Source organism: Equus quagga, chromosome 4 (assembly GCF_021613505.1).
Source record: "Equus quagga isolate Etosha38 chromosome 4, UCLA_HA_Equagga_1.0, whole genome shotgun sequence".
Lineage (NCBI taxonomy): Eukaryota > Metazoa > Chordata > Mammalia > Perissodactyla > Equidae > Equus > Equus quagga.
Window position 1 is genome coordinate 135,794,381 of NC_060270.1, and position 16,367 is coordinate 135,810,747.

General features: G+C 40.8%; 1 protein-coding gene across 1 annotated transcript; it reads right to left on the minus strand.

The window, feature by feature from the left end:
* Positions 1-3,308: 3,308 nt before the first annotated feature.
* Positions 3,309-12,859, minus strand: CLK1 (CDC like kinase 1). Its single transcript, XM_046659001.1, has 13 exons — positions 12,365-12,859; positions 10,879-11,039; positions 10,342-10,570; positions 9,235-9,325; positions 8,757-8,823; positions 7,382-7,498; positions 7,127-7,293; positions 6,007-6,101; positions 5,784-5,913; positions 4,600-4,682; positions 4,173-4,252; positions 3,807-3,897; positions 3,309-3,686 (listed from the first exon to the last, which is right to left on the minus strand). Exons 1-13 carry the CDS (start codon positions 12,713-12,715, stop codon positions 3,543-3,545), a joined length of 1,806 nt encoding a protein of 601 aa, XP_046514957.1. The 5' UTR covers positions 12,716-12,859; the 3' UTR covers positions 3,309-3,542.
* Positions 12,860-16,367: the final 3,508 nt, after the last annotated feature.

Consider the following 16,367-nt stretch of genomic DNA (forward strand, 5'->3'; position numbering starts at 1 on the left):
ACTTAGTTTTAACAGGCTCACTCTGGCTTCTGTTTAGTCTGGGGGTAGACAGGGGGGGTGACTAATTCCACTGATGGTCCGAAATTCTCCACTTCTGTCTTTGTCCACACCTTTTGCCCTGTAACTTTGTAATGCCCTTCCATGTAGAGTCTGGCCCAACCACGTGACTTTCTTTGACCAATGGGATGTTAGCAAATTGGCTCTGGGACACCACTTCTAAAGAGGCAGGATAAGCCTCAATGCCTGGAACTACCTCTCTTTTAAATGTAAGAAAATACAGGCCTTTAAGGTTTATGTAATCCAATCTAATGCACGCTACTTTCAATCAAACATGTAACCAATGCAGTTGACTTTGAGATCTTAGCCTAGGAATTAGTACAACTGAATGTCCATGTCACCATCTGCAATGGCAAAATTTACATAACTCAAAACTTAGGATTACAATATAGTACATAATTTAAGACATCTAAGGTTAAGTCATTTAAAATCTAACAATTTACTCTTGAGAAAAAGATTCAGAGAAATCCTCTGCACAGAGAATCTTTACATAATTTTTGAGTGGGAAGTTAATTAAATTCAAATGACTAATGCATGGAACCAAAGGAACACGCAAAATACGTCAAGACACACATGCCCCTCCTACCAGAACAGCTAACATAGAATCTAGACCACTATTCCAATTGTCCTTTTCATATATTCAACTAATTGGTACTCATAACTCTGAGGTAAATACTATAATCTTCCTTAGTTTTACAGATAATACAGGTAAGCACAAAGATTTAGTGACATTCCAAGGTCATGCAGTTAGTAAGGGATAGATACGAACCTCGGCAGTCTGGCTCTGGAGTTGGGATCCTTATCCTGCCAACAAGGAAGAATTTATAGTATAGGCTACAAATCTGCTTAAAATTTCTCAGCTTTAATTGTACTTTTAAACTTACAATAAAAAAAAGAACTGCAACACAAAACCCCTCATTTCAACAAATGGTTCAGGAACTAGATGTCCATGTGTCTAGAAAGACCATGTATCCTTCACAAAAATTAACTGAAAATGGATCACAGACTCAAACATAAAACACACAGCTATATGTTACGTGTCTCCCAGAAAGTAACACGAGAGCACCTGGATGATCCTGGCATGGTGAGGACTTCTACTAACACCAAGGGCAGAATCCATGAAAGAAGTGATAAACTGGACTTCCTAAAAATTAACTTTTGCTCTGTAAAAGACAATATTGAGAAGGCAAGCTTCAGACTGGAAGAAAATACTTAAGATACATACATCTGACAAACTACTGTTATCCAAAATATACAAATAATTCTTAGAACTCAACAAGAAAACCACCCAATCAAATGCTGGTGGTGTGTGGAGCAACAGGAACCCTTACTTACTGCTGGTGGAAACGCAAAATGGTACCACCACTTCAAAAGGCAGCTTCATGGTCTCTCACGAAAGTCAACATACTCTTACCTCTCGGTGCGGCAATCAGGCGTCTCAGCATCTACCCAAAGGAACCAGAAACATGTCCACACAAAAACCTGCACACGGATGTTTACAGCAGCTTTATTCCTAATTGTCAAAACTGGGAAGCAATCAAGTCATCCTTTAGTAGGTGAGTGGATAAACTGTGGGATATCCAGACAACGCAATAGTGACTCACCACTAAGAGAAACGAGCTAGAAAGTTAAGAAGACACGGAGAAACCTTAAACACACATTATTTAATAAGCCAATCTGAACAGGATACACAGGGTATGATTCCAATTATACGACATTCCGGACAAGGCATTAGATTGGATTACATAAACCTTAAAGGGCCTGTATTTTCTTAGACTTAAAAGAGACTGTTCCAGGGGCTGGCCCCGTGGCCGAGTGGTTAAGTTTGCGCGCTCCGCTGCAGGCGGCCCAGTGTTTCGTTGGTTCGAATCCTGGGTGCGGACATGGCACTGCTCATCAAACCACGCTGAGGCAGTGTCCCACATGCCACAACTAGAAGGACCCACAACGAAGAATATACAACTATGTACCGGGGGGGCTTTGGGGAGGAAAAAAAGGAAAAAATAAAATCTTTAAAAAAAAAAAGTGTGTTCCAGGCTTTGAGGCTTATCCTCTTAAGTGGTGTCCTAGAGCCAATTTGCTAACATTCCATTGGCCAAAGAAAGTCACAGCAGTTGCCAGAGGTTGGGGGCAGAAGGATGAATACGTAACGCAGTTTTTTGGGGGCATTGAAAACAGTATTCTAGAATGATGGATTCATGTCATTATTCACTTATCCAAACCCATTGAATACAAAACACCAAAAGTGAAGCCGAACGTAGTCTAGGGACTTGGGGTAATTACATCAACACAGGTTCAGGTTCATCAATTTTAACAAATGTACCCTCTGGTAAGGAATATTAATAATGGGACAGGCTATGCATGTGTCAGGGCAAGGAGGAGTCATGCCTCACAACGGGGACACATTCTGAGAAATGCATTGCTAGGCAATTTTGTCATCATGCAAACATCAGAGTGTACTTTGACAAACCTAGATGGTACAGCGTACTACACACCTAGGCTTTATGCTGTTAGTCATGTGTCACATGTAAGGACATTTCAGTCAACGACGAACCACATATACAACGGTGGTCCCAGAAGATCAATACTACATAGCCTAGTTGTGTAGCAGGCTATGCCATCTAGATAGCATAACTTTAAATCTCTCGGACCACCACTGTATACGCAGTCTATCGTTGACCAAAATGTCATTATGCAGCATATGACTGCCTATCAGAAATCTTTGCACCTTCCTCTCAATTTTGCAGGGAACTTACAACTAAGCAAAACCTTAAAAAAAAAACAAAAACCAGACTATATAGTCATAAATGGATTAACCTATAGATGAAACCATAGACAAAAAACTGACTTACTATACTACTTAATAATTCAGACTTGGCTGCAGAGGATTCTAGAAGCTTCTCTGTCACTCACTCATTATCAGTCCTGAAGGAACACAGGACCTTAAGCCATATGCAGAATCCCATTCATGGTGGAGACAAGAAAGCAGCAGTATTAACTATGAACAGGAATACAGGGAGAACGAAATCATCTTGACTTATCTCTACTTCTTTGTATCCTGTAAATCAGTTTCATTAGACTTGGTTTAGAGAAGGAAGGCCTAAGTCCCAAAGTTGGCAATCCCTAAAATGGAAATGCCACAGTATTTCCAAAGCCATAAGGAAACCTCCAAGAGGAGAAATATATTTTCATTTTTTAAAGTGACAGAGGTACAAAGAAAAATGGTGCTAAAATCAAACTGCAGATTCATGTTAATTTCATAAACACAAAAAATTTATTCTGAAGAAATCATTTTATACATTAATTACTGAAAAATGTTCATTACTTTACTTAGCTATTTACTTAACAAATCAAATGATTTAAGCAAAACAAACACGGCAATACAAAAATGCTAAATTTACAAAAGCTGTACAAAATAACTTAATACTTAAAAACTAGACTGATACAGTCTATAAGATCTCTTCAAGAGCTGTACAATTATACATCTATATAGTTTTTTTTAGAGGATAAAAGAAAGGATGCTTTAAGGCTTCTTTGAGAGTAATCCTTTTAGCTGGATCATATTCCAACATTTGCTCAATGAGGTCAAAGAGCAGCTCATGTTCAGCATCTTGAGAAAGCATAAATTCCTGAAAAGAAAAGAAATAGTCATCAGCCTTTTCTACTACCACAATTATAATTCTATTTCTCCACCATGCAAAGACGGGTAGCTCAAAGTTTTGATCATTTAAGCAATGACCCAGGCTTACCTTCAGAGGCTTACAGCGCCTTGAAACATATCTCCCAGCAGAACTATGTTCATCCCAGTCCAATCGGTCATGATGGAAATATTTACGTTTCCTAAGAGTAAGTCAATATCCACTCATGTTTATAATGTTGACAATACAAACTTAAACATCTAGCAAAGGTGAATGGCTTCACCAATTATACTTTTAAAGCTCAAAGATAAACACGTTTTTAGAGATTTAAAAGGCAGCCTAGAGATAGTTACTGGGTTCCCAGCAAGGTAATGTGCTACTTAAGCTTAGCCTGACTGACTTCATTTTATAAAGTTCTAATCAGAAGACGTGATCAAGTGGTACTAAGGATGGCACTTATTCTTAAATAACACATACCTGGTTTTCTGTATCATATGTTTTGGTAAAGGTCCAAGAATCCTTTCCATCATTGCTAAGTGCTCCTTACTATCATGTGTCTAAAATAATAAAGAAAACTTATTAACCAACTTTACTTGCACATTATGCCTTGTACTCATGTAACATAGCTGCTAGATTTCTAGTCCATAGATGATGAGAGGTCACAAGGAAAATGATCACAAAAAAAGGCATACTTTCAGCACACTACAGCTACAATGAAGAATGCTAAGGCCTACAGAAGCTCACTAATGATTTCCTTGAATGAACAAGGATAATATACTTATTGCTTTAGACTTATCTACAACTAACAGTGTATCATGGGGGGAAGGGGGCGAAACTACCCAAATGCGGACACTTTGCATTAAAAGCATTCATAACACCACTGAAACAGATCACTGTCACTTACTGGAAATACTGTAAACCCAAGGTAGTATTCTATAAGAATACATCCAATACTCCAGACATCACATGGTTGGGACCATCCTAGGGCTGCAAAACAAAACAAACTGTTAGGGGAAAAAAATCCTCAATATTTCTTAAAGACATTTAAAAAAAATATATAATTTGAAGTTTGAGCTAGGAAGATCCTGAAGGAATCACTCAATCCAAGATTAAAAGTAATATAATAGCAGAGTATGTAACAGTTAGGGCTCTGATGACATCTAGTTTAGAGTTCCAACTCTGGCTCACCTCTTTCCTCACTAATGATTTGGGCAAAAACATTTGTTTTTCATGAGCCTCAATTTTCTAACCTGCAAAACAGGAGCTATCTACACCATGCAAGGACTGACTGACATGGAAAGTGTCTGGGATATAAAAAACACTAAACATTTGTTTTAACACCCCACCAGAGGGGCCGGCCCTGTGGCCGAGTGGTTAAGTTTGCACGCTCTGCTTTGGTGGCCCAGGGTTTCGCTGGTTCACATCCTGGGCACAGACATGACACTGCTCATCAACCCATGCTGAGGCGGTGTCCCACATGCCACAACTAGAAGGACCCACAACTAAAAATACACAACTATATACCAGGGGGCTTTGGGGAGAAAAAGGAAAAATAAAATCTTTAAAACCCCACTACATATTACAAACGTGCAAACTGAATTCCAGAAAGGTTGGGCCGGCCTGGTGGCGCAGCGGTTAAGCTCGCACATTCCGCTTCTTGGCGGCCCAGGGTGTGCCGGTTCGGATCCCAGGTGCGGACATGGCACTGCTTGGCAAAAGCCATGCTGTGGTAAGCATCCCACATATAAAGTAGAGGAAATTGGCATGGATGTTAGCTCAGGACCAGTCTTCCTCAGCAAAAAGAGGAGGATTGGCAGCAGTTAGCTCAGGGCTAATCTTCCTCAAAAAAACAAAAACAAAAACCAAAAACAAACAAAAAAAACCCCCAGAAAGGTCATACTACCACCTACTCAAAGTCCCAGAGCTATCTGGAATAAAAGCTTAAAATCTTTAATGTGTTTTACACTAACCCATTAAGAGGAAAAAGACAAAAGGTCCCACAAATAAGACTTAAAACTACAAATAAATTTTCAAGTCAGCTTCAATAAAGATATACAGGTTTCCCAAGCACAACTAAGAAATACTTACCTAAAATAACTTCAGGTGCCCTATAATGTCTTGTAGAGACCAAGGTACTGTGATGTTCATCATCATATGTTGCACTGCCGAAATCTACAACTTTAATATCTGGATTTATTAAGGTACGTTCATCACGTTTCTGAAAATTATAAATGATGGTTAATTAGGCATAATATTAAGATGATATGAAATATTCATTTGAAATTATGAAGATAATACATCAAAGACATACCATTTTGGGATTATAAGCCTCTGTGTAATCAGATTGCACAAATAAGATGTTTTCAGGCTTTAAGTCTGTGTGAGTCAACTTATTACTGTGCAGAACTGAGAATGAAACAGAAAAAATTGCTGTAATCTGAAAATCAAAAGCCAAAAACTTAACCAAACCCAAAAGCCCTATAATAAAAAGCCTCTCTGATGCCTTTTCCACATGTCCAAGTAAGTGGTCAACATTCAAATAGCCTGCTAGAAAACCACCAGGTACTAAAATCCAATACCCTCCTTAAAAAAATTAGTCCAATGACAGCTATTGCTTAAAAACTGAAGAAAGAAATACCTTTCTCTTATGAAGCTAAAAATTGCCATTCCTTAATTTTAACCCAGTGGTTCTGGGTTAATAATTTTAGGAATCAGAAAGGCTATAGTTGGGGCCAGCCCGGTGGCGCAGCAGTTAAGTGTGCACGTTCTGCTTCGCAGCCCAGGGTTCGCCAGTTCGATTCCCGGGTTTGGACATGGCACCACTTAGCAAGCCATGCTGTGGCAGGCGTCCCACATACAAAGTAGAGGCCCGGATTTTAGCTCAGGGCCAGTCTTCCTCAGCAAAAAGAGGATTGGTGGCAGTTAGCTCAGGGCTAATCTTCCTCCAAAAAAAAAAAAAAAAAAAAAAAACAAACGAAAAAAGGCTATAGGTCTTCCACATGACAATATATTATTATATGCTGGACAACATATTATTTACTTAATAAAATGCAGTAAACTGACCAATAGCCTGTAATCAGCTACATCTTCCTCATGCCTAAAGTCAGGCTTCCAAGTCCTATTATTTTAGATTCCTTCTTTTCCTGAAAGATCCCTGTCAGTATGGCGTTCACTTAGTCTCAATAGGGGGCCAGCCCTGTGGCTGAGTGGTTAAGTTGCACACACTGCTTTGGTGGCCCAGGGTTTCGCCAGTCTGGATCCTGGGCGTGGACATAGCACTGCTCTTTGAGCAATGCTGAGGCGGCATCCCACATGCACAACTAGAAGGACCCAAAACTAAAATATACAACTAGGTACTGAGGGGCTTTGGGAAGAGGGAGAAAAAAATTAGCCTTAAACTGAAATTTCTGAAAGATAGGCTAAGTACTTACAATTCACAGACTTGCATATCTGATAGGCCATCTTCCTAATATGGTCCAGTCGAAATGGCACAAAACCATTTTCTTTAATGAAATCATAGGTACTAAGTCCTAGCAGTTCAAACACAATGCAAATGTGACCATGATGCTCAAACCACTCCAACATCTGGACACAGCGGCTAGAAACATATGAAAAGTAACTGAGTACAGCTTTTCACAATTCAAATCTACCTGAGGCCATTTTCTAAGCTCTATTGTGATACTTACAATGTACTGCTGGGGTCTGTAGTATTTAAGTGTTCCAGAACTTGTATTTCTGAGCGAGCAGCTTCACAATATCTATCCACATTTTTAACTATTTTTACTGCTACATGTCTACCTCCCCTGTTACAGAGAATAAATCCAAGTTAAAAAGAAAAAAAAAAGACATCCAATTCCACTTTTCCAGCACTCTTCAAAATGTACTACTTCTACATTGACCCATCATGGTTGTTTTCTTGAATTTACAGTCTAGTACTCAGTTTGATCACATAGAAGTACTCTCTTCTAAATGCAACTCTATGTAAGCAACTAGAATGACCTTTGGGCACATGGTAAGGGTTGGTAATACACATACACGTTGAATGACACAAATTTCTTTCATCAGACCACCACTCACATGTATTATTTTTTGGTCCTTCAAGTAAACTACGTATCAACCGTTCTAACTTAAAAAGAATACTGGGATATCACCACCCCAATTTGCATTCCAAGTAAGATGCAAAACAAATGTACGTAAAGCAGTTTCTTCCTGTCACTAGCAAATATTCTACCAAATCTTCCTTTGGTCCAGGTTACCAAGAAAATTGGGATATGATGGGGTCATAATAAAGAACTCAAGCTCTCAGAACTTTATCAATCAAGAGTAGGAAGCACTCTCTAATAAGTCATTTAGAAAAGCTTTGCCATTACAAAGGAAAAAAAAATTCAACAGGGCAAAAAAGGGAAAGGCAAAATTTCTTGTACTATTTTAAATTTCAATCAGTAGTTTGAAGGTCACACATAAACTACCGTGAAGACTGCTTCAATATGTCTGGGATAAGCAAAACTCCAAAGACTCCTAATATAAAACCAAGGCTGAGAATCACTGAACTAGGAAAAAATTGATGGCCACAGCTCCTGCCCAGTAGGACAATGAAAGAATACTTTCTGAAACAAGATAATCTGTTCTCAGCTGAAAACTGGTATGACAGGCTACACACACTATTAATAGCTACTGCTTAAAAATACAAAGGGCTAGTACCTTTTACTGGGAGTTTCCTACATCCAAGTGAAAATCTCAAGCTAAAATGGTATGGTCATGCATTGCATAATGACGATTTGGTCAATGATGGACAGTATATATGATGGTGGCCCCATAAGATTAGTACCACGTAGCCTGTGTGCGTAGAAGGCTACATCATCTAGCTTTGTGTCAGTACACTATATAAAGTTCACACAATGATAAAATCGCTTAACACATTTCTCGGAACATATCCTCGTTGGTAAGTGACACATGACTGTATAACAATTTATCTAACTCATAGCCAGAACATAATCTAAAGCTAAATAAATTTTCTATATTGTTGACCTCCCAAGTGCAATCCTGCGCCAGAAAACTTACGCTTTATGATCAATGCACTCCACGACTTTTCCAAAAGCTCCTTCACCTAAAGTATCAACAATTTCATCTAAAAGAGAGAAATAAATCTCAGTCATACCAAGAAGTGGAAACAGTTTACTTATCATAATAAATGCTATCAATGCAGATTATTCTATTCGATGCTACAAATTTCTTTATCACTAGATATTTTATCGGTGAACACCATCAAAAAACATATATAACTATGTTTAGGTCTAATTTCATTCTTAAGCTAATTTCATTAACTTGATTTACTGTTTTGGAAGTTTTGCATAACAAACATTAAACTTCTAAAGAAAGCAAAAACACAATCCCCCCCCACCAAAAGAAATGGAAAAAACAAAATAAAACAGAACAGAAAAAACAGAGAAAGAAAAAGATTTCCAAATCCCTGAAATCTTAATCTATATATAGATTATGTTATCTGAAAAGTTAATAAGTGTTGAAAAATATTCTATACATCTTGCACTTAGTACGTCTCCACTCTGACAGATCAGGTGACCCTCCTCATCATCCTCTACACTCCTGGTTCTTTTCCTTCGGTGACTCTTCTGGAAACGTCAAGTGGGCGGCACCAAGATCATCCAGCCAATCAATATACCCGAGTGAATTCAGGGCAGAATACGAAATTCATTCAGCGGGGAGATATTCAGGCATTCAGATACACGCCAGGCCACAAACGGTTGGCAGGAGCAATTTCAAATTCAGTCCCCAGAAATTCACAGGGCACATAGTTTATGTTAACAGGAGAAAAACATGGCAAGGAACAGATTTTCAGATAAGATACTCAAAGTGGCAAGGCAACAAACATAATACAATTGTTTTTCTTTTTTAAAAAAATGCTTAGTTGTATTCACTGAAACATAATTTTAAGTTTCTAGTGTCCTAATTTAATGTTGCAAAATTGTAGGATGTAGTATTTACTTGTCAAAGTGGCCAAATTAAGATTTCCTAGCTAATCTACGAAAACAAATTATCAAAACAGTAAATAAAATTAAAGTCCTAATTTTAGGGAGAAAAAGTTTCGGCATTTAATAACACTGTGGCATTTTAAATGTCATCTGAGCTGATCTGCAAATTAACACATAACCCATAATGTTCAAATATGTTAAGTGGTTTGTTTAGTGAAAAAAGGATTAGAGCATGCTTTGCGAGAACACAGGCATGCCTAATCCTCAATCATACAAAAATAAAATGTCTATTCTATTTTTGTGATAAGAGCTTCAATTTATCAAAACAAATCAGAACTCTGGAAGTACCACAAAAAAATCTTTCAGAATATTTTGTAATCACTGCTCTAAACTAACCTAAATTAATTACTTTCACTCTTTCACTGGAATGACAATTAGCTGCCAACTAGTAATAAAATCTGTTATTACATAGCTAAACATGTATTCTATTTCAGGAATTTCCTATCAAATGCACAAACACTGAAAAATCCTGCAAGTTAAAATTAGCATGACTTCATCTTAAACAAAACTTTCTCAAATGATCAAGCACAAATTCAACAGTTTTCCTGTTCCACATGGGAAATAAAATTTTCAAGATGTTTTAAAAGAGCTCATACCCCATGTGAATGATGACGTGAAGTACTGTGGTGAATCCTGTGTTTGCTTTTATAACTACTTCTTCCACTTCTACCAGAGGACTTGCTACTATGATTCTGATATCTGCTTTCATGGTCTCTATGGCGATGTCCAGGTTCACATCCTTGATTGTAGTCATTTCTGTATTCATCAATGTAGCGTCGACTGTGATAATCTTTCTCATTTAAGGATCTGCTTTCCAAATAATAGCTAGAAAAATTAAATATTTTCTCAATGCTCTATGTTAATACCAAATAGCCTCAAATTCTCAGTAAACCTCTCAAGACAGTAATCCTAGTAACATTTTATGCTTTCTCCACCAAAACACAAACAAACCCCACACGATTTTTATCAACCATTACAAGCCATCATTGGAAAAGGGAACGGTGATCAGGCTAAATTTTAATACTAGTTTTAATCATGAAAATGTATTGTTCCCTAGTTTTACTGAGATATAATCGACACAAAGCATTGTAGTGAAAACCTATTTTTATACTGAGACACTTTATGCTCCTTACCTATCAGATGTTTTAGAGTGATTATATTTGCAGCGCTTGTTCTCCCGGGCACTGCTGTGTGATCTCTTCCTTCTTTTATGACTGCTACTGCTCCTCCATTTTCCACAATCCCAATCTTTTTCATCCCAATCAGGACAATAAGTTCTTTTCGAGTGTCTCATCTACACAAAAGACATTTTTCTCAGTTAAATGCTGCCCCACGTGTCAACACTGAGCAGCCTAATTACACTCTTCTTTGCAAATTCTCTCTAGTTGTGAAGTTTTAAATTCTTCTTTCAAATCGAAGTCCAAAAGTCAATGGTACCCTATCTGAAGTCACTGATAAACCCAGGATTGGGTTGCCCCATAACGTGAGCCTGACCTTTCGTCACAGACATTCCGCACTTTCCACGTCATGCTCGGATTTATTGCAAGAACTCGGGAAAAGTAAAAAAGGAGTGGGGGTGGAAATCCCAATTTATCAATTTTGGCAAAATCTTACTCCTTTCCTGCCAGCAGCACAAATTTACTACAGGTCCCCGTAACTCTCCCCATTTAAATGTGTCTCAGAAACCGGCCTCCAACTCATAAGCAATCACAGATGTTCTCCGCAACACAACCAACACTACATTTCTGTAAAGGAGGTCAATCGATCCAACTGCCAGAGCCTTCCACTGCACACAGCAAGCGACGAAGCAGCAGAAACACAACTACGGCACCCCGGCCTGTGCGTACCAGGCCCCAGCGCGGACCGCGGGACACCGAGCCCCGCTAAGGGCAGGCTGACGCAGTTCGGGGGAGGGCGAGCCACCTTCCTCTCAGAAAGGCTTCGAACACAAACGCCCAACTTGGGAAGGACGTTACACAGACGCGGCGCCTCGCCGCCCGCGCCCACACTCGGAGGAGTCAAAGCGTTCCAGCGGCTCCCCAGCCGCCCCACCCCGGGCGCGCAGCTCCTCCACACAACCGCCGGCCGCCCGACCCCGCCCGCGCGCCCGCTCAGCACCACCAGGGGAGACACCGCCAATTTCCCTCCACTCCTGAGGCTCCACCACACGACAGACGACACGGCCTTCCACCCGACCAACGCGCTCCGCCCTCCTCTGTCTCTGCAGCGAACACCGTTCCTCACGAGCGTGACTCACGCACATTCCAGAACCCAAGCAAACACCGCCCCCCGCCGCCATCTTACAGCGCGGCCGAGGCCGCCGCCGACAACATGGCGCCCACGGACTGCCGTGGGCCTCCCCGCCCCCAGGCAGGCGAAGGTCGGGAAGCTCCCCGCCCAGCCAGCACTGCCACCGTCCTCCGCCAGGGCGCCGCGGCGAAGGCACAGCGGAGCAGGGAGGACCAGCCGGCCGCCTCCGTGCAGCCCGGGGGAACGGGGAAGGCGCCGTCAGGCCGGAGACAGCGGGGGGCAAACAAGCCCGGAGACGGGCATCTCCGTGCGCTCTCGAGCCACAGAAAAACGGCCCCGACACCTATCCGGCTTCCTCCTGCGTCTTACCGTCTTGGCTAGAGAGTCCAAGCCGAAAGCGACAAAATTTGCAACGCGACCACGGAGAAGACGTGGCCACCCGCGACGAGCTCCGACAACAAAATGGAGCTGACAGCCGCAGCGTCGAGACTCTGCTCGAAAACACCGGTGACGCTGCGAGCGCGTCTCCGCCGAGGGGCGGGGCGAACAGCGCGTCCCCGCGGGAGGGGCTGGGACGGCGCGTGTGGGCGCCGAGTGCGCAGGCGCCGCGTCGGGAGCTGGCAGCCTGGAGGAGGACCGAGGAAGGGCCTCACGGCGGCCATGTTGGCTCGCTCTGAGAAAACACGTCAGGTAGTGGGGGGCAGCCTCGTCCCTGCCCATTAAAAGCCGTATTTGTGGACGCCAGAAACAAGAACAGCGAGGGAAGCAGGGTGCAAAATAGCCTGCGCCCGGATTGTAACTACTAAAAGGATGCTTAAAAAAATTACCTGCGTCAAATAGCCCCACGTAGTACTTGTCTGGATTTGGGCGTTCGCTAAGGGTCTGAGACGTATTTAAACTTAGTTAAGTCATTCTTGGCTGGGACCCACACGCACTGACGTTGGTTTGGAAAGATTTTCCGAAAGTTTGAATTAAAAGTTTAATGAGTGAGCAGGAGCTGGACTCAGGAAGTCAGACGACGTTCCCTCCCTGGGGGGCCTGAGTGTTCAGGCCGAATAACTGCGCCCGGAGGAGCGGAGGGCGCGAGGACAAGACGAGCGTCGGGGAACAGCCTTTGAACGACGACAGTCGTCCGCCTGCGGTTTGACGGAACGAGGTGCCGATCCTGACCCCCGCGCCCCGCCCGCCTCCGTTTTGTCACTTGAAAAACATCCTCACTCGTTCCAGACTTAGTCGGAAGCACATAAAATTATCACCTATTACGATAAAGCATAATTTTACTGGTCATGTTTGCACAGGAGAACAACGCAGATAACCTGCCCTGTACAGATGCACAACGATTGTGGGGTAACGTGATGAGGAAAACACGTTCCCCAAATTCCTATGGTGGTTTGCATTTCTTAAGCCCCTTAAAGGATTTGAAAGTGCTTGAAACCATTAATACCTAAATCCTTACATCGAGGCCAGGACCACTAAATATAAGGTAAAAAGGGAGAAATTCGTCACAGTAACCCGGGAAATGGATAGCTGTTCAGGATGCAGTTAGCAGCACGTTTAATTAAGCAAACCTACGGAATCCCGGTCTCAGGAGGACGAAGCTACTGACCGTCACCTCGCAGCCCTGTGCATAGGTTCTCAGGGACCCTAACTACGGTGCACGAGATGGGCATCGCGCGTCTTCTGCTGTTACAGGTAAAGGCCGCGAGGGACGACTGTGTGCAGAGCAATTTAGGGGGTTTAAATAATTTCTTTAGGAGAGATCCCCACACTAAAATTACAGGATGAGTGACAATGAACGTTGAAAAAACGTTGTACATATTGCCAAAATTGCTTTCCAGACTGGTTTTAAAATTAGCAAAGCCCAAATCCAGCCAATCGTTAACTTGGGATATACCCAAAGTCTCATTTATGAAATCAACTATTTTAGTGTGTCCTTCTGTGCGTGTTATGGGCTGTTTGGAGGGCTATAACCCCCCAAATTCATGTGTAAGTACTAACTCCCACTAGCTCAGAATGTGACTTTGTAAATAGGGCCTTAACAGAGAGAATTAGATTAAATGTGGTAATTAGGGTGGGCCCTAATCCAGTAACTGGTGTTTCTTTATAAAAAGGGATTAAAATACAGACGTGTACAGAGCAAAGACCATCTAAAGACAGAAGATGGTCATCTGCAAGCCAAGGAGCGAGGTCTCTAAGTAAACAACCCTGCCCACACCTTGATTTCCCAACTTCCGGTCTCGAGAAGCGTGAAGGAATTTCCTGTTGTATAAACCACCCAGTGTCTGGTACTGTTATTACAGCCCTAACAAATATAGTGTATAACTCTAAAAAAAAGTTATCGTGGTGGAAACGAAACTTGAAACTTTATTTTCTAATTAATGAATTTGAACATTTCCTCTTCTCTTGTGACTTGACACATTCACACCTCATTACTTTTTTGAATGTACAGTTCTTTGTCCTTTTGTTTTTTAATTGTAAAGTTTTCAATTTTCATGTAGTTAAAGCTGTTCCATCTTTACTTCTGTCATGTTTGTAAACTGAAAAATTCTTTTCAGAGGAATTCTCTAAAATGTTTTTAAGTTTTCCTGTGTTTTCTTTAAAAAGGAAACTTATCTGGAATTTTGTGATGTGTGAAATGAAATTCTTTTGCTATTTTTCTCCATATCATTTACCACTTACCCTAACACAATTTATGGAGTAATCCTTCTATTTTTTAATGTTTTTGGATGCTGCTTTAATTATATATTAACCTCCTATATAAATAATACCGTTTCTACTCTTGTTCTATTATTCTAGCCTTATCCCCCACACCATCATAGTTTTAATATTTGCAGCATTATAAAGATTGGGGCTAATCCCTTTTTCATGGTTACCATTATCATTTATTCTTCTAGATTTGCTTTAGAAGTATTATATCAAGTCTCATCCCTACCTCTACTACCACAATTGGTACAAATAGGATTTAATGGAAAAGAATGATCAGTTTTCTTTTCAATTCACTAGTGAAATAGTAACTAATCTAACCACTTTGCTGAACTGATGAAAAGTTCTGTGTATTCTAATTTATCTAATTACATGTCTGTTATTTCCTTAGACTGTGCTCCTGCAGAGCAGGCAGTGTCCAAAGCACCTTTGTATCCAAGCCTGGAAGAACCTCAATAAATTAATTACTATCTGCAAAGCACAATAAAGCAAGGTATGCCTGGACTAGTTTTAGTTGTTCAAAAATAGATGAGAATACATGTCTTCAGAAATACCCAACAGAGAGAGCTTATAAATGTGTTGCTAAGTGGATTTGGAAATTCCCAAGTTCAACCAGGGTATAAATTGTTAACTGTTCAATTTGCCATTAACCAAAAAGTCTTCAAGCCGTCTACGCAACAGAGAGCTCCAAACCAAGGTCTAACAGGATCCAAATATTCTAATGCCTAAGTGCAGGTACAATTCTAGACTGGTGAAGGTTTCAGGCATCGTTTGACTATACTATCCCTTAAGCTCATCCACCTTCCTTTGCTGTGAAATCATGATTATCTGGCAACTTCTGGATCAAGGGTTGGCAAACTTTTTCTTAAAAGGCCAGACAGTAAATATTTTAGGCTTGTTGGCCATTTGGTCTCTATCACAGATAATTAATACTGCTGTTTTAGCACAAAACGGCCAGAGACAATACATAAATAAATGGAATGGCTGAGTTCCAAGATGTTATTTACAAAAATAGGTGGTCAGTCTGAGGGCTGTATATTGCCAACCTCGGGTCTAGATGGGAAACCATATTACTTTCTTTGTAAAGAGAATTTGGGTTGATCTGCAATATTCCAGTCTTAGTGGTTTATACTTACTGCCAATTAATACATGGAACAGAATATCAGTCACCCAACTGCTGATGTGATTAATGTGAACCAGTCAACCCACTGGGAGTGGACAGAAATCAGTGTTTGGATCTTGATTCTCCTGGTGCCTACCATAGGCCCAAGGTGGGCAGCCAGTATACCTCCCTATCTATGAGATCTTTATGGCTATAACTGAGCACACATTATTAGAATGAGCTCTAAGAACCAAAAAGTCACCATATTGGCACCACTGAAAAAAAAATGGCCAAGTTTAGAATAAAATTTGAGAGAATGCCCATCAGTACAAAAACATCTTGACCATCAGTAAAAGCCTCTCAAGAGTGATGACAAAAAAAATTCAATGTTTGGAGAAGGAAGAGATCAGGTATAAGAAGTGGCAAAACAAACTGGCCAAAAAAGAGGCTTTAATATTTCTAGAAACTAAATGATTAAGTTAAAAGGGTGAAACAAAGCATGAGGGCATTAGTAGAACTGGCACTTCAGTTTAGTGGGAGGTATAGATGCTTGTAACAAGAGGACAG